General features: G+C 40.8%; 1 protein-coding gene across 1 annotated transcript; it reads left to right on the plus strand.

The window, feature by feature from the left end:
• The first annotated feature begins 2,031 nt into the window (after positions 1-2,031).
• SUMO1 (small ubiquitin like modifier 1) lies at positions 2,032-11,926 on the plus strand. Its single transcript, XM_041403585.1, has 5 exons — positions 2,032-2,167; positions 7,194-7,268; positions 8,460-8,537; positions 10,156-10,227; positions 11,060-11,926. The coding sequence occupies exons 1-5, from the start codon at positions 2,156-2,158 to the stop codon at positions 11,126-11,128; spliced, it is 306 nt and encodes a 101-aa protein (XP_041259519.1). The 5' UTR covers positions 2,032-2,155; the 3' UTR covers positions 11,129-11,926.
• The last annotated feature ends 6,110 nt before the right edge of the window (positions 11,927-18,036 follow it).

The raw sequence follows: 18,036 nt of genomic DNA on the forward strand, positions 1-18,036 counted from the left end.
AGTGCATTCTATGCTGAATTTGAGCTGTCGAAAAAGAAAAGTGGGAGTTTTACTGCTGTGCATCCACAGTTTTCACAGTCTCAGTGGAGACTAACTTTGAAGATCCTGTACAAATCTAGCTTGTGTCTCGAAGAGCTGATGCATCCACAACTGATGGAATAAGAAGGGAGTCAAGGAAGGTGGTGCTACTGTTAGTGTGTATGCTGGCGAGCACATTCTGACCCTGTATCTTTATGGCTGTGTATGTGGATAGGTGACTGCATTCTGACTCATGTGAGTGTTAGCTTTATTATGGGATTACTTGAAAAAACTGGGTTTGTGCCAGAGTCTGAGACTTTGGCCTTAGTACAGTAAGGCTCTGTTTTAAAAAAACGCTTTAGAATTTATAAAAAGCAATAATGTTCAGGAGAGAATATTTGTCATTTTCCATTTTGTTAGTATTGTGTGTTGTTGTGGAGCCCTTGCATGACTTATTTTGGTGCTTTGTGTGTGTTATTAAGCTCATAATGAGCTCTTACTGTGAGCTTGGCATAGCATGAACGTATTTGGCTTTTCTGACTGCTTGGCCTTGCCTAAAAAAGATCATCTTCATTCTGTAGCTCTGAATAGCATTTGTTTTGGTTCTCTGTATTTATTTTTCCCTCCCTTGTTAATTCTGAATTGTTTTAACAGTTGTGATTAAAACTAATTCCCATGAGTCTAGATATTGATTGTTCTACCAGCTGGTAAAAGTGCAGCTCTTGGTGTAGCCGTGTTTGTAACTTGGCTTTTGGTGACAAGCAGAAATGCAGGCACGGAGTGCAGCTGCTTTGGTGTTATTACAGAGGAGCATGGCACAGAGCATTGAGCTGTTTGTGTTAATGAATGCCCCCTGCCCAGAGCTAATGAATGTACTCTGCCCTTTCCCAAAGGTAGCTGGTAAAGTTAAAACTCTGTTTAGTAGCATGAGGATAATAATCTCCTATTTCAATTGAGCTAATTTCTGTTGATTCATTGATTTTACATTCATGTTATTTTATGGTTCTCATGTGTACTGTTTTTTTCTCCTTGCTGGCCACTTAGAGCTAAGCATATGCTTGTGCTAGCAGCGATGAGCAGCTGTAGAGGGGATGTTAGGACTCCATGCTATAGTCCAAACAGCTTGCAGCCTAAATGTAATCTTTTAGGTAGATGTTACTTCTTGTGCAGGCCTCTGAATAGCCATGCTGTGCCAATGTAAAGCAAGGCACTTGTTCTGTTTTAGTGATGTATCTTTGCAAATTTGTTCAGAGCAACTGCTGGGTGCAGATTTGCTTAATACACGCAGATCCCATTGCTTGCATGGTTGCAATGACTTAAAAAAATGCACCACGTCTAAACAGAAAAGTGAGTCTTGTTATGGCACATTATCTTAGTAACAACCTCAGCAAGATATTAGAGGTAGGCAGAATGAAAGTGACTTTTGCTCCAAGGTCTGCTGTTGTGGAAAGGGTTATGTGACTTCACAGAATTGTCAGGGTTAGAAGGGATCTCTGGAGAGCGTCGAGTCCAATCCCTGCCACGGCAGGGTCACCTGCAGCAGGTGACCCATGTCCAGGTGGGGCTTGAATGTCTCCAGAGACGGAGACTCCATGGCTTCCCCGGGCAGCCTGTTCCAGTGCTCTGCCACCCTCAACCTAAGCTCTTTCTCAAGCTGAGGTGGAGCTTATTATCTTTTAGTTTATGGCCATTACTCTTCGTCCTGTCACGAGCACCACTGAGAAGTGTCTGGCACCATCCTCCTGGCAGCCGCCTTTGAGGTATTTCCATGAGGTATTTCGTGAGATCCCCTCACGATCTCCTCCAGGCTCCCGCAGCCTCCCCTCATGAACAGAGATGCTCCAGGCCCTTCATCATCGTTGTGACATCTGCTGGACTGCCCCCAGCTGCTCCGGTCGCCACGGTGCCCTTAACGTTCATCGCTTCTTTCAACGGCGATTCCGCCGCGGAGCCGCTGCCGCATCAGCTCGGTGCGAGGGCCGGGAGGGGCCGCAGGCGGAGCCCGGGAGGGAAGTGAGCTCAGGCGCACCGGAAATCCCGCCCGTGCCGCGGCCCTGTGTTTGCGCTGCGGGCAGAGAAAGGAGCGGAGCGCCTGCAGCGGCCCAGCCGAGCCTGCCGCACGACACGGGGCCGAGCCATGTCTGACCAGGTACGGGCAGCTGTCTCGGCCGCGGGGGGACGGCACGGTGGGCGCGGTGGCCCCGGGGGCGCGGGAGGAGCTGCTTGCCCGCCCCGCCCGCACTCTCCGCCGCCGCGGGGCAGCCCCGGCCCGGGGCGAGCGGAGTCGCGGTCGCCCGGAGGGCGCCGAGGGGAACGTTCCCCCAGGGGAGTGTGTTTGTCTGTATAGATTCCGATCTTCGACCTCGGCCAGATTCGGGCCCCTCTCCCTGTGCATTTTAATCCTTTTTTCCTCTTCCCTCGGGTGTTTCGCGAGGAGCGCGGTCGGGCTCCGGGTAGGGATACTCGGGGGTCGGGGCGGCGTCCGGACGGAGCGGGATCGCCGCCGGGGCAGCCCCGGCCCTGGAAACCCGGGAATGCAGCGACGGGTGAGCTGTGTTGCACAACTGTTGTTTCCTTTCCTTTTCCATTTCCCGGGTGTGTGGTAGGATGGTTTTCCCCCGGAGCGGGCTTTGTGCGGGTTAGGCTAGGCTTGCCAGGTCCTCTGTTCGCCCTAGGAATGCGAAAGCCTCCCCCTCTCCTTTCTCAGCTGAGCGTTGCTTGCCTGTATTAAACACCCCGTCCTTTATCAAGGCTCTATCCTGCCTTCGCTCCAACTAATATTCTCGTTTCCTTCATTTCTGTCTTCTGAGCCGGGGACTTAAATAGTTGCTTGTACCGCAAGTTCCCGGGTTGCTCGGCCTGGCGTGTATACAGTGCTTTGCTTACAACTATTGCTTTAGGCTATGTGACCTGCTGCTGGAAAGTTAAAACAGCGTTCCGGTTTTAATTTGTGTTCTGTTTTGCTTTATTTTTCATAGTGTCGTCATAGGGCACTGTTTTCTATCTTTGATTTTTCCCTAAGTGTAGCCATCGTGATAATGTCAGTACCTACAAATGTTTCTTGTAGTGCTGTGAAGTCAAGAATAGTACTGGTGCCAGCCAGGAAATTGCAAGTCCCCAGAGACAAGGCTCAGCTTAGTGCATACCGTGTCTGCTTTGGGGAGTAGCCTCGGTGCAGTAGGAGCGGTGAAAAGAAGCTGTGTGCGCTGGTGGTCTTCCTCCCCGCCCCCGACTTGCCAGCACAATGCAGCTGACAATGGTGCTGCTGCCTCTCTGTGCCTGTGCCTGGGAGAGGGGCAGCTGCGAGCGCAGCGATTGCTGCCTCCCAGGAGGACACGTTGCCCCTGTAGCAAAATACGTGAAAGTGACTGCGTTTAAAAAAAAGCCAAACAAACCCACCAACAGTTTCTGAACTAGATTTTATAGACAGATGTTCACGTGACCTGCTCTGTAGTTGTCTGCATCTGTGAACCAAGGCATGTTTTAACAAATAGCAGCTTTCATTAGTTAGGTAGATCCTTCCCCAGGCAAGTTCTAGTAAAACACGTGTGTATTTTGTCTTTGGGACTGTTTGAAGTATGTAAAATTCCATGTATGTGATAACCTGTTGTGGCTATGTATTTTAAAGGTCTGTGAGTAAGGAGCCTGCTGTTTATTTTTAATAGATAAGCCAAACACTGTTAGATGTTGTGTCGTTCATTTCTGGGGCACTGTGCAACAAGAGCTAAACAGATGCTTAAGTAGAAGGATAATGTAAGGTTATGCAGCACTGTAAATCTCATTGCTCTGGTTATCAATCCTACAAGAATAACTGGATTACCTAAAATTATGACTTGCTTCCAGTATTGTTCTTTTTGGCCCTGGAATTAAGTTGAGGGGGATAATTTATCACCAGTAAAAGAAGGGGTTACTTTATTTTTAGTGGGAAATTGACTGTTGTGATAAGTAAAAATGCTTGAAAGAAGGGCAGACTTAAAAAAAAAAAAAAGCACATGGTTGCTTAGTGGGATCTAAGCAAAAATGAAACAAAACACAAATTGTTTTCCCTCCCTTCAAGTGTTTTTGGTTGTTTTTGCATTATTTGAATATAAATGTTATCTGTTCATATACTGCTAATAAAGAATGCTATAGTTTGTATGTTTTCCACTCCTATAAAAAAATGTAAGAGTTTATTTGCTTTGTTAGGAAGTATGTTGTACATCTATTCCTCTAGTCATTTTGGTTTTGATGATTTTTCTTTAAAATGCTGGGAATAGAGTTTGTTTTTTTAAGGTTAGACATTGAAGTTTGAGCCCTTCTGAAAATTGGAGGAGGAAACTTGCAATATGTTGCCTCACGATGTTTGTTTTTTGTGTGTTTTGTTTTTGTTAGTTGCAATAGCAATACCAGTGTGCTTCATCCAAGAAACTTTGTGTGCTTTTTAGGGTCCTTATATAAGTGTGAGACAGTGCTAGGAGCCTTACTTTGTGCTCTTCAGGAAAACTGCAATGAAACCTTCAAAACCTGAGGTGTCTAATGAAAAGTTAGAAATTGGAGTGTTGTGGTATTTCTGTTCTCTTTGTATGGTGGTCTTTTTTATGTCCTGTTCCATGGGGTACCCTAAAGCACCCATTCTTTTCACAGGGCAAGAAGTCTGGAGGCTTGCTTGCTAATTGCTGGTCCAGGATTTTCTAGTAGTTTTAACAACTTTACAATCTCCTTCCTTTATTTATTCCTAAGTGTTTTTGTGTTGCCTTAACCATTTGGCATTGAGTGGCAGTATAGTTCACTGACAAACTGCAGAGAGCATTTTCAGACTTGCTGGGTCTTGTATCCTGATGTAAAGTATTTTACTCCTATTTTAAGCTTTGATTATTGACACTTCTATTATTTGATTTGATATTATTTCTCTTCTCCTGAAGCTACAACTTTCTTTCCTCTTATTTTGTGTGTGAGAGGTTGTGGGGCTTTAAACAAGCATCTTTATGGTTTGAAGACTCCCATTCCCTCTGCTTATTCTACTGTCTGATGCTTTCCCTATTTGTTTTTAATGCTAGAGCCCTCTTTCCTTGAGGGTAGGAATCAAATATGAATCATAGTTTTATCACTCATATTGGCCAGAGGCACTTCATAGTAGCAATGATCATTAGTAATACCTTGTACAGGATGATTTGGTTTGGAAGTCTGAGTAGGTAGATCTGTTAAATGTACAGAACTATATAACTATTACAAATACCTCTGCTGCTGGGACAATATGCTTAATTTGTAAAGTAAATTTAGACAATTTGTAAAGTAAATTTATAAAGTAAATTTAGACAGTGTCTGACCTGAAATGTCATGTAAAGGGACAGAGTGTTGTTAGAAATTCTTTCAGTAATAGTGAAACAGGAGCAGGTTTTGACGCTACAGACCAGATCAGTAGGGATCTGAATCTTGCTCTGATTCCTAGAAGTTAGTAATGCTGCTTAAAGACATTAGAACAGCTGTGCAAGTTATCAGAACAAGTTGCATCTTCTTGTTTTTCTTTCTGGTCAGGATTGAATACCAGTGTGTTTCTATTCCTGCTACTAGTCCCAGAAGCTTAGAGTCCAAATGTGTTAGGGAAAACTTTGGCGGGGAACGCAGGTGGTCTGTGTTACCTGTGAAGAACTCCTTTCATGCTTCTAAAGTGGCTTGCTTCAAGGCCTGTGTATGTCAGGCTTCTTGAAAGCCTGGGCTGAGTTTTTGGATTTGAGCTTGAAGGGTGATGAATCAGTCCCTGCAGTTTAGGTTGTGCCTGGATGGATATTAAAAAAATAAAAGGTATTCAAACCAGGTGGAGTCTCTGGCTCATACTTCTTTCCATTGTAGCAACTGAATTGATCTGGGTTGAGGCAGTGAGTCAAACTGATAGAAAGAACACTTCCTCTCTTTCTGTACTCCAGATTGAGAGTGGTACAGATGGGAAGGGTGTTTGCTGACTTACCCTGTGCCCTTCCCTGATCTTTTAATGACCAAAGAAGTTTTGTGTGTTTTAACTTCTTTAGGGAGCAGGGGGAAAAAATTTAAAGAGGTTTTAATCTGGAGATAGAGACTTCTCAGAATGGATCTAATAGAGAAGGATATAAAGTCCAGCCATACAAACCATATTTCTATAAGTACATATAAGTACATTTAGCAAAAAGTCCCTTTTGGGATGGGAGCCTGTGATAGGCACCTGTACATACTTTGTTTATTTTATCTACAATGTTATGAAGTAAAATATAAAAGGATGATTTCAAACATGATCAGCAGGGTACCTGTGGTTATGACTACTTGGGAACAATTCTTTGTTGAGCACCATCTAGACCTGATGTCTGTGTAAAATCCCTTTGTCCTGCAGTGGAACATAGCTAAAGGCCTGATGGAGGATATGTAGTGACAGGCAAGGAATGGGGTTAATAGTACCTGATTTCTCACGTGTTTCATCTATCAGCTGGTAACACAAAAACTCTGATGTCCTTAATTAATGTCTTAGAGTGTATAACACTTAAACCCTTTTGATGAGCTTTAGTGTTCAAGCAGTTGAATCAAACTTGTCTGTACAGTTAATTCTTAGCCTGGAAAGATATCAAAACACTATAGTGCTTGGAACTGCACCTTTTTAAACTTTGAAGTATTGTGGTCTTAAAACAAACGTGTTAGAAGGAAGCTCTTTTGTTGTCATAGAAAAGAAGCTAGCTGACCAACCTTTTGAAAATATGGGCTACCTTTGATGCAGTGGGTTGAAAAATGTTTACATGGTTCACTCTCTTTAAGTCGGTAGGGTGTCACAAGTACTTTCTGTTTACTCTCCTCACAATGTTCCTTTTTTCTGTCAAATATCTGAGCCTCTTAGTACACTTCTTGTGGGTTTTTGCAGTTTGTTTGTTGTCTAGGAGTTAGAGGTATAAAACCATACCTCTGATTTTTGTATGTCATCTATGTCCAAATGGTTCTTCTCTCATTTCTTATGTTCTTTGTGGTGTTTCTTTCCTCTCATTAATTAAACTTCTCACAGGTAGATAGACAACCTTTCATAATACTATGTTGCTGTTATTTTTGTGCACAAACACACAAAGAAAGAAGACACCTTGAGTAGTCTGATTTCACACAGTAAAGAGGATGACAGCTGCTATACTGTCCAGTGAAAATAATGAAGTGTTGAATTGATCGGGTTTTTAATGTTTTTCTTGCAGGAAGCAAAACCTTCAGCTGAGGACTTAGGAGATAAGAAAGAAGGGGAGTACATTAAACTCAAAGTCATTGGGCAGGTGAGTTTTTTACATAATTGCTTGCTGACATTTGAGGGAGGTGTGACTTCTTGTACGGTAGAAATGATTAAGTGCAAGTTGATACTTTCAGTTCTTCAGTGTGATCCTCCCCTGCCATAAACTACTTCCAGTTGCCAGAAATGTGTGCTAAAATACTTTGGTAGGCTTTTTTTTTGATGCATTGAGGAATTAATTTATCCAAGGGTATGAATGAAATAAGTGGCAAACTTGATAAATTCAGGTCCTCAGAGTAGGCATGAGGTCAGCTTTATTTTTCTGGCATAGGAAAAGGATTGTTGGCCGTCCTGCTGGTAGATGCAGCAACCAGATGAATGGTGGATTAGAAGTCTGTACTCTGACTGTGTTGGAATGTTAATGTTGGAATCTTCTGTGCAAAGAACCCCTAGCTCAGATGACAGCTAGGATTGTTTGTTGGAGTTGTATTGTTTGCTGCAGTTGGGTGGAGACAGATGACTTTCAAGTAGCACTAACAGAAACTACCTTGCCTCTTGCTGGCCTAATCAGCAGTTAGGAGAACACATTGAAAAGCTGGAAGTGGCCCACATGCCTTTTGCACAGAACCTCTTGCCATCTGTTTTATCTGTAGCCATTTTGACCGTTGCAGGTACTTGCATCTTCTGGCTAGTGGGAAGGACTACAGAATAGTAAAACCTGAGATTTCTCCTTAGGTTAGTCTTGTGTTGCCAAGTCTGCCTGTATCCTAACTTCTAGATAATTACTCTTAATTGAACGAGGTTTTGTATATATCTTGAAGTGCAAGCTTTAACTTGTCTCTTTAGAATCTTAGAACAGAAATCCCCTGCATATGTATGTTTGTATTTCATAAGTATATCATCTGGGTAAAGATGGTAGCACAGACTGAACCATGTATGGGTTTTAGTAATTTGAAATCCAAAACTCCATGTTGAGCCTAAGGCTATACAATGCCATCTGTTTTTTTTTTTTTTTTTAAAGAGCTTCCTGTGGAAGTACATAGCAAATTTAGTGACTGATAAATTGTCCTGGAGGTTCATGTTATGGTGCACCAAGGTGTGCGTGGTGATAGTTAAAACACATTCCATGTTTCATGTAAGTTTTGTGTAAGTTTTTTCTTAATGAAATGTTTAAAAAAAAGAGATAAGGTTAGCAGTTGCTACAAGGAGAGTAATTTTTTTTCTTTTCTGTCGATAGGACAGCAGTGAAATTCACTTCAAGGTGAAAATGACAACACACCTCAAGAAACTCAAAGAATCGTACTGTCAAAGACAGGTTTGTGAAACAATGACATTCTTTAAAAAGAAAATAAAAACCCAAACCACTTTTCTCACTGTACTTTCAAATAAAAGACTTTTGAGGTATCTGATGGTACAAACATAATGGATCTCCTCGTTTGTTTTGACAAGTAAAAGTACTGCTATGTAAGACAATTGTGAAGTTATACCCTAGGTTAAAGAAATCTGCAATATTAATTGTGTATGTAGGTAAATAGTAACAATTGTTACAGAGCAAAAACATATCTTTGCTTCCAGTTTCTGTGATAGATATTGTGGATTCACAGCTGCTATTTCCAGAAGCCCTGGCCTAGTTTGCCCTCAGCTTTGTGGATAGATGCCTTGTGTGGCCTTTTCTTGGATAAGTGTGTTGGAGTTCACTTCAGGAGATATAATCATAAGTAATAATACTTTGGGGGCTTTTTCCTAATACTTTGAGACAAGTTGAACTTGTCATTGAAGTGTTCTTTCATGAAATGTGTTATTTTTTGCTGCCTTTCTGGAGTAGGAGGAAAGAAAAGATCAAACACCAGATACATTTGTATCCAAATAGCTAAAATTGTGATTCATTTTTAAAAATCATCTTGAAAATCATGCAGCATTCTTACTGACTAATGAACATGCATGTGTAAAATTCTTTCTTAAAGAAAGAAATAATTGTTTGAATGAACACACCTGTTATCTCCTGAGCTGAATTCTGGAGGGTCTGTGATTTCCTTTGCAGCAGTCATTGCAGTTTTTGTTGTCAAGTAGCCTTTCTCTGGTAAAGGGACTATGAACATTTCTTCCACATTGACCAGAGGGGTTGTTGAAACAGTGTGAAGATCTGTCCTTATGTGAGAAAATTTTCTGCCTCGTTATTTGCAAGCAGTATTTGAGAGCTAAGTGTTAAAATTGTGTCATATTCCACATGAGTTTGTGTTGCTCATAACTTGAAAGAGAAGGAAAGATGAGGTGTTTGCCTTATCTGGTGATGTGAAGTATGACGTTCTGCCAGAACATGGGCACATTGTGCAACAGACATGCTTTAGCTTAACTCTGTTTACCTTTGGGATGTTTGTTTCACCTTGTTTGAATGCTGTTCGTTTTTCTTCCCCTCAGCTCTGCTCTTTCTTGTTCCCAGTGCTGAGCATTTGCAGAGTTGATAATGGTAAAGGTTATGATTCCTTCCTGTAGCCATAGAAGATTGGGAAAGCAAGGATAGGAGTTCATGGAGTAAACATCATGTTCCTCCTGTTGTCTTAGGATCCTAAAATAAGGCTGATACGCTGTTCAGAAAAATACTTATGTAAATATATCTTGGGAGAGAAGGCATATGCAGTACTTAATTCATAAATAAAGACAAGTTAAAAAGCTAAGGAAACTTCCAAGTTGTTTAGCTACAACTCCAGTGAGACTCTGGAACAAACGTGCGTTTTGGCACTATCATACTTTTTGACTCACTTCTTGGTAGTCTGCATGAATGCAACAGAATACCGGAGCTCCCTGTGTAATGGGAACTAACACTCTTTTATGACTTTCATATGTTGTTTTTATTTAAAATGGTTTTTTCCTGTAAACTCATACAAGATTCAGTAAGTTGGCTTTTATTCTTATATGTGTGTTTCTTTTTTTAGGGTGTTCCAATGAATTCACTCAGGTTTCTCTTCGAGGGTCAGAGAATTACTGATAATCATACCCCCAAGGAGGTGAGTTTCTTCCTAGAAATATAGTTGGACTATATTTCTTTAATCTTTTAGTAAGGCAGATAGGTAGTTTGCAAAGAGCCTGGAGCTTGGACCTCCATGTGTAATGCCTCAGAAAGGAGGGCGTAGTCACTGCTTGCTAGAGGGGGGAAAAACACGAAGGGAATCTTCCCATTGTTGAGCTTGAACTTCAGTATGACTTTGGAATAAATATGTATTTAGTTCACATTTAGTAGATCAAAGTGTAAATAAACAGAAAACAGTTACTTCTGTCCAGTGACTTCCACCAATTGTTATGAAAAAGCAGGAAGAAACTCATAATGATGACCTTCTGGAAATATCAAACAAACTTGTTGACTGTGAAATTGAACAAGTTGCTCTTTGAGAGAACAGTTGTAAACAGGCTTTGAGTTGCAAGGTGTAGGTGTTAAGCTGCACTGTGAGCTGGTAGTGCACTATAGTGGATGTAGTTCATGTGGCTCTCCAGCTGATGCATTCACTATGATGTTGATGTCCTTGTTCCCCCTAAACAAGGGGTTTAGAGAGGGGTAAAGCCAGCAACTTCCAGGCTGATGTGGACTGTGCCACAAGTGGGTCTTTGCTGTAAGGCTTTTGCTTTGACTGAAATACCTAAGTCTGAAGAAAAATGACTAAAAATTGTGAATGTTGTTTAGCGACATGGAGACTAAAACTTCCTTCACCCCTTTGATGAATTATGACGGGACAGAGGAACAAAGCCTTATATAATTTGTCTAGGACCTGCTTTGATTTCATCACACCAGATATATACTATTATTAATAACAGTTATTTGTTGTTTTTTCTCTGTTCTCACAGCTGGGGATGGAGGAGGAAGATGTGATTGAAGTTTATCAGGAACAGACGGGGGGTCACTCAACAGTTTAGATCCTTCTGATTTTCTTCCCCCTTAATCCTTTTTTATTTTTAAATAATAGTTCTTTTGTAATGTGGTGTTCAACACTGAAACTGGCACCCCATCTCTGGGAGTTTACTTTCAAGCGTCTGGTATTTTGAATTCTCGTGCTCATTATACACTATTGTTTCTGTTTTCATTGTGCTGAACTTCTGTGATCCAGCTGCAACCTTGCTCCCCTCTTCCCTTCTGCCCTCCCCTTTAGGAATACATGTACTCACATGCATTTGTATGTTCACTGGGTTCGTGCATTTCAGGCACGAAGGCTGTAAGATCTGCCAGGTGGGCGAGTGTTCTAAATGACTTCCATATCTGCCCTGAAGTTTTGATGTGTGACTGTCTCACTCCTGGACTATAACTTTCAGTGCGAGATGAAGTTTTTCAGAGAACTAAACTGTGGAGAAGTTGTGTATCCATAACTCAGAGCTATTTTGCTTAAATTATGCTGATGGCCCAATGAAGAAGATTGCCGAGTTGGAAATGGAAAAGCTAGAACTGTTGTCATCTGTTCCTTGCTCCAGAGATGGCTTTGCTGAAGACGTGAAATTGAAAACCCTAATGATTTTTAAATATTACCAGAAGAGCCCAGAAGCATTTTAACCTCATATAGCGATTAGTACACGCAGGTATCCATGCAAGAATGTTCACAGCAGCCAACTGGTGTTACTTTGACACGCTTGTTTGTACCTTTTGGCCTGGGACGTGGGTTTTGAATGGACATTGTCTGTACCAGCTTCATTTAAAATAAACAAGAAAACCAATTTTATAAACAACTTGCATTTTCTTTTCAAGTGATTGGAAATGGGCAAAACCATTAGAAGTTGTAATTAGGGTATGCTTTTCCAGTGACTATAAGTTGAAGCCAGAAAAAAATTGTGCTCTGTAAATATACCTCATAAATTTTTTTCTTTTCCTGCTTGCCGTGGTAAAATACTTGATCTGCTTGTTTTGCAGGTGACTCTTAGAGACTACTACCTGTTTCTTTTCTTGGAAGAGACTATTCACATACAGTTACATAAATCTTCACTTCATGCACAGAATTTAAACTGAAAAGGCAACTTGGAAGTAAATAAAGGTGGCTTTTAATGTCTACATTTCATATGATATGGTACCATTAAATAATCTATGATGGATGACGTGGAGGTGTCATGACAGTTCATTGGGCATCATTATCAGGGTCTACATGTTCCAGCTACCTGCAGGTTATAAATGGTCAGTTTGAGAACTTGTTACTCTATATGAAAGCTGAGGTGGGAGATAATGGGCAGAGTAGTGTGAAGAGAAGATTTCAGTGCTCTCCCTGCTTCACCTCTTTTGCAGGTGAGTAGGACTTGTTTGGTAAATCAAGTTCCATATAAATGCCAGCTTCAATTAAAGACACATGCTGGCATACTTGGAAAAAATAGCAGGTTTTAAGTACTTTTTTAAAATTACATTTGCTGTAAAGCTATAGTGCATTTTCTTTCATGCTTGTGGTTGTCCTATTCCTGATTTAGTAATAATTTTGTATGCATAGTTGCACTAAGCAATTTTTTAAAGATTAAAATTTTTGTTTACAAAATGTCAGAATATGGGGTTTTCTTAAAGTATTTTATGTAACTCAGTTCTTAAGGAAAGAGGGATTGCTACGATGATGTAGAACGACACGGCTTCTCTACATTTACCTCGTATTGCTTTTTTAAAATACTAAATACATTTGCTTCAGAATACCAGCAATAAAACAGCCTTGTGACTATTACCAGATCATCTTTTAAATTAAAATTGGTATAATGCTCTTTTTTGTAGGCAAGTTCCTATTATCTTTCTTCTGCAAACTAGGAACTGAGGTGCAGCTACTGGGGTCACTGTGGAAGCTGAAAGCAGAGCTGAGAACTGAATCCACATCCCTGGGGTTTGATGCTAGTACTCTAGTGGCTGCCCTGACTATCTTTGCTTCTAGCTGTTCACTTTCCTCTTCCAAAGCTGTTTTTATATGCTCATTTATATCAGCTTTCTAGCTGAAGCACTGCATTTGGTTCTCTTGAGACTGTGGAGGAGGGTTTTCTGCAAAATGCAGCTTCAGTAGGATGAAGCTCAAGGCAAAGATTGCTTTTTCTTCTGTAACCTTGTCCTAAAATACATCTCTTTATAGAGTGGATGTGGAACCAGTGACAGACTGATTTGACCTCTTTCTCAGGCTGGTTGTGGAGCCTCAAAGAGCCTCAACAGAGCTGCTGGTCCAAAGTCATGTATTTGCTGATAGAACAGTAATGAGGGGAAAACTGTCTCCTGCCTCAAAGATTAATATTGAGAGCTCTGCAAATTGAAAAGATACATGTGCTACAGATCCACTAGTACCCTTTTTAAATAAGTTAGTTCTTGCGAATTACAGGTTGAAATAAAACCTGAATTCTCAAGTAAAACCAACCTGAGTTCTGAAGTCAAGAAGCTAGACTTGACTTTTTTTTTCTTTTTTTTTTTTTTTTTTGAAAGAGCTAGTCCTTTTCAAAGAATTTCTTTTTAAAAACATGGTCTAGAGTGGAAGTTTTAAAGCACTTACAGTTTCAAAGGCTGTAACTGGAAATAAGGTTGGATTTCATATGTTGGAGATAAACAGAAAATCTTTCCTCTTGCAATTTTTCTGTCTTTGCCTACCTGTATATCAGAAAAAGCTTGGTTTTAACTGCTTCAAAAAAGTGTTGGGAGACTAAAACCATCTTCACTGAGTCAGTTAATGGAATAGAAGGTGGAAGCTAATACTTTATTTTGAATTGTGACAATATATTTAGTGTTCACTATGGTGATGTATAAAAGCTTTATTGAAAGGCACTTTTCAAAACCATCAGTCTTAACAGCTTTTCTCAAAGCTGCTGTGCCTAGAGGATTTGTGTATTCTCTTAAGTATAAACATGTCTGCATGATCACCAGTTTGATAAAATTAGGATGTTTTTAAGTTAAATGCATAAATGTTGGCAGAATTTACACTTCAGTTAATGTTAGATAATGCTAAAACATAAATTCTGCCATGAATTTGGACTAGCCATATATTGTTTTAGAAATGCTGCAGTTGTTTACTGTCGTTTTTAGCTTTTCCTAGCTTAAATGGAAATTATTTAAGAATACAGTATTAAAATATTTGTGTTGACCTGTGCTGTGCATCTTCTGGGTGCACGTTTGAATTATTGCTGTTCAGGTAAATTTTCTTAAATGAGAAAATCAACCTCAGAAGCACTCTACAGAGATCAGTAGGAATTGTGCTGGATGTTAAGACTGGTTTTGGTTTGCTTTTAGAACCAGCACTTAATGCATATCTAATGAAGTTCAGCTCCAATTTAGAGACTGCAGAAACTAAACACTCTTCTCCACAGGAAACTACAGGAACTGCAATATGAATTGAATCTACAAGTGTTACACTTTGCTAGAAAATATCAAATATCAGAAGAAAAAAAAAAAGATAACCTGGTTAATAAGGAAGATAAGAGCTTACCTTGCTACGGTTTCTCTGTAGTCTTTTTATTGCTGAATCTGAAATCTAGCTACTTCTTACAGTAGCATGTTTATTGCAATTTACTGTTTTGGAGGATTCCTCCTGAAGTCTGAAGCACTGAGGTCTTCATACCTTTTTGTAACCTGGATTTCATTGTTTTATCTCTTAACACAAAATGGACCGAAGAATCTATCACCTCAGGAGGTCTGTCTGGATTCATTTCTACTGGCTGACCAAACGTGAATGCTTTTACTTCCTGTTGATGGGATGTCAAGACAGGCTAGTGCTGCAGGCTAGGAAAATAAATATGTGAATGAGTAGCGCCTGTGCCAGAAGGTTTCTCTTGAGCCAGACTGGATCCTTGAATTTGGGTGCAGCTGAAAGAACTCACTGCAGTGACCCATTCCTAGCACCAGGCATTATTTACTCTTTTATACTTGTTTCAGGCCTAGCTTTTCAAACAGGTGAATGTGAGAAAACACTTGTGGATAAAGGACATGTTGAGTGTGTTCTGGTCTGGTAGCTTCCATTAGTCATGTTCCTTGGACTGCTGAGGTGGTTCTAGATTTGTTCTCTGCCTCCAAACCATGTTAATAAAGGGAATGCAAGACAGAATTCCTTCTGGGCTTAGAAAGCCAGTGCATTGACTTGACATGGACATGCTTGGTGAGCTCATTGCTGGTGCAAGGGCACTTTTTGATTCTGCCATGGTGTACGTGGTGCCTTCTGTAGCACTGAGGCTGGGCAGGAGCCTGGGCTTCCCTAGGAGTTGTCTTTGAGCAAGGTCTGGAATAGGCTGTGGAAGAACATGTTGGCTTGTGCTGATACCGTCTTGTGGGCCAGCCTGTCCTCCTGTCACAGCAGTAAAAGTAGAGCAAGTGGTAGGTACTAATTGCTGCTCAGCTGTAGTTCTTGCTTGGCCTCTTATCCCTGGCAGTGCTTTGTGGCTCATAAATTGACCTAGAAGGCCTATTACACAATTTGCAGTGTTTTAATGTGTACTATGCAGCCTCCCAGTTCCTGTGTTCTGAGGTGCTGCAGGAAGTTGTGGAAGCTCTGGAGACTGCTCTGATGGATTGTGTAAAGGAACCATAACTTCAGGTGTTCAGGGAAACCCAGCTGGGTTTCTTTCTGTAATATGTTATAAACACTAAAATAATTAGACAGGTGGATGTCAATTGCTGGTGCAATTTGGAGAAATACTGAAAAACTGGTCAAGTAGTAAAAGAAGAGCGTTGTGTCTTGGGGCTGGAATTGATGGCAGTTTAACTCCTGAGGTACCAGTGGTGCCCTCCTGTGTTAACTACACTGATGGAACTCGTACTACAGAGGTATTTTTGTATAGGGTGGCACTAGGTGTAAAGATGCATTGATATAACTGAGGAAAAAAATTAACTTCACTCTTTGCTTAATAGCTACATACCTGATTAAATTTAAAAGCTGTGCTTGTATTTTGGCTTCCTCTAGAGGTAGTCTAGCATCTTTCTCTTTCTTCATTTGCTCCTCAGCCTTATATGTTGTAATTTCTCAGTTTTTCCTTTGAATTTCAGGGCATCTATTGCCATGTCAACCAGCTGCTGGCACTCTTCCTCTAACCACATTGCCCCTTCTTTTTGTCTGCATTTTTGTCCCTCTTGGAAACATCACCAGCAACTATTGGTTGTTTACGTACTTTCTATTTAGGAATAACTTTATCAGTTACGGATTAAAAAATACTGTTACAATACTGTCATTACAAGCATTTAATACTGTCTCACATGAGTTTTTCTTAAACTGTAATTGGATTTTTGTTCAAGGCTTTCTCTGCAACTATTTGTTAGAATCTCTTTTAACTGTAGATGCTGGGAGTTGGGCTTTCAGAGAGCAAACAATCAGGTGTAGTATGAATGTTGTAATTGCCAGGAATCTTGCACACTGCAGCCTAGATAGGCTGTGGAATTTTCTTCAGGCTGCAGGGACTGTGGCAGAGAGGACTATGTTACCATATCTGTTTAACAGAGAAGCAGCTTAGGTACTGCAAGTTTGGGATGTAGTGTCACAGGAGTTTCAGGCAGATGCACAGGCTAAGTCTTTACCAGAAATCATCCATTCTGATGAACTATCTACTGCTAAAGTAAGCATTAGTCTTTCTAGAGACCATCTGCTACTCCCTGTTCCTCTAGCTGTTGCTTCTTCTGGAACTGCAGAAGCTTCCTGTGGTAATCCTGCTGCTGCCAAATATGTTCTTGTGCTCTTTTCTCTAATTGTGACTTTGCTGCCACCTCCTCATGGCACCTCCACTCCTCTAGTTTTGGTTTCTGTAAACTAAAACATACATGATTATTAATTGCTATAGCAACCTTGGGTTTGCTGAGCATTCTTGCCAGAAGAGCAGATCCTAGCCAGAGGAGCTCAGCAGACTGCCAAAGTGAAGGGGAGAGAACTGAGAATAAAGGGAGAAGAGGTGCTGATTAGTGTTGTGTAGCATGTATCTGGTTGGTTCAGAAATATTAAAAAATTTACTGTCTACTTTCCTTGACACTATTTGTAAGGGAGAAAAAACCTGTGTTGCATTTTTCACATGTGCTTTTGAGAAGGATATGAGGAATACAGGATATGGTTATATGGCTTACATGGACCAAAGATTTGGAGAAAAGGGATGGAGGAGTACACAGGAATAGTTACCAAAGTTCAGTGAGTAAGAGCTGGAAGAAAATAATTGGAATCCATCTTCTTGTAACAAGGACATAAACCCAGAACCAGAACCCGGGCTATGCAACAAATGAGGCAATGGAAAGCCTTGGCTGACATTTAAATGTAAACACAATGACAATAAAATGGGCTATTTTTGCAGGGAGATTCACGCTGAGAATAGGAATAGGCATCAAAGAAAATCAAGGAGGTTCATGAAGCAAAGGAATATTCTCCTTATTTTGAGAATAGGAAGTTAAGGAAGATAAAACTAAAGGTCTTCCACCTCATGAGTGTGGTTCAAAGTGTTTTCCAGTCATCTTGGTGGTCTCAGTCCGGCAGTTTGACTTGAATGCATATTTGCTTTTCCTGAAATAAAGTGAAGCAGGGCCTGGCACTAATTAAATAAAAAATAAAGTTTTTTAAGCCTTTCTTTTCAGACATGTGATTAAAACATGCTGCTCCTACTGCTGAGGTTCTCGGGGATGCCTGTTTTCCCGGGAATGCGCTGCATTGCGTTTCCAGGTAGGCTGCAGCTCCTCGAGACCACCCGAGGAGGTCGCTGTTGTTCCCGGGAAACGCCGTTCCAATGGCAAATTACCAGACGGACGCGAGGCGAGGAGCTGGTGTCAAATGCGCTGTTCTGTGTAAGCAGAACATTTCAAAAGGTGGTTAGAAATGTGATAATTATGTTGCACAATAGCTTGTTTCGGATATTGATTGGTTTCCCAGAGCTTTGCCTGC

The sequence above is a fragment of the Onychostruthus taczanowskii genome, unplaced genomic scaffold (assembly GCF_017590055.1).
Source record: "Onychostruthus taczanowskii isolate IOZ18803 unplaced genomic scaffold, ASM1759005v1 scaffold20, whole genome shotgun sequence".
Lineage (NCBI taxonomy): Eukaryota > Metazoa > Chordata > Aves > Passeriformes > Passeridae > Onychostruthus > Onychostruthus taczanowskii.

Bases quoted from the DNA above. Each gene is read 5' to 3' on its own strand.
- SUMO1 (XM_041403585.1), top strand. The intron at 8,538-10,155 runs GTTTGTGAAACA...TTCTTTTTTTAG, and splicing joins AATCGTACTGTCAAAGACAG to GGTGTTCCAATGAATTCACT. The intron at 10,228-11,059 runs GTGAGTTTCTTC...CTGTTCTCACAG, and splicing joins ATAATCATACCCCCAAGGAG to CTGGGGATGGAGGAGGAAGA.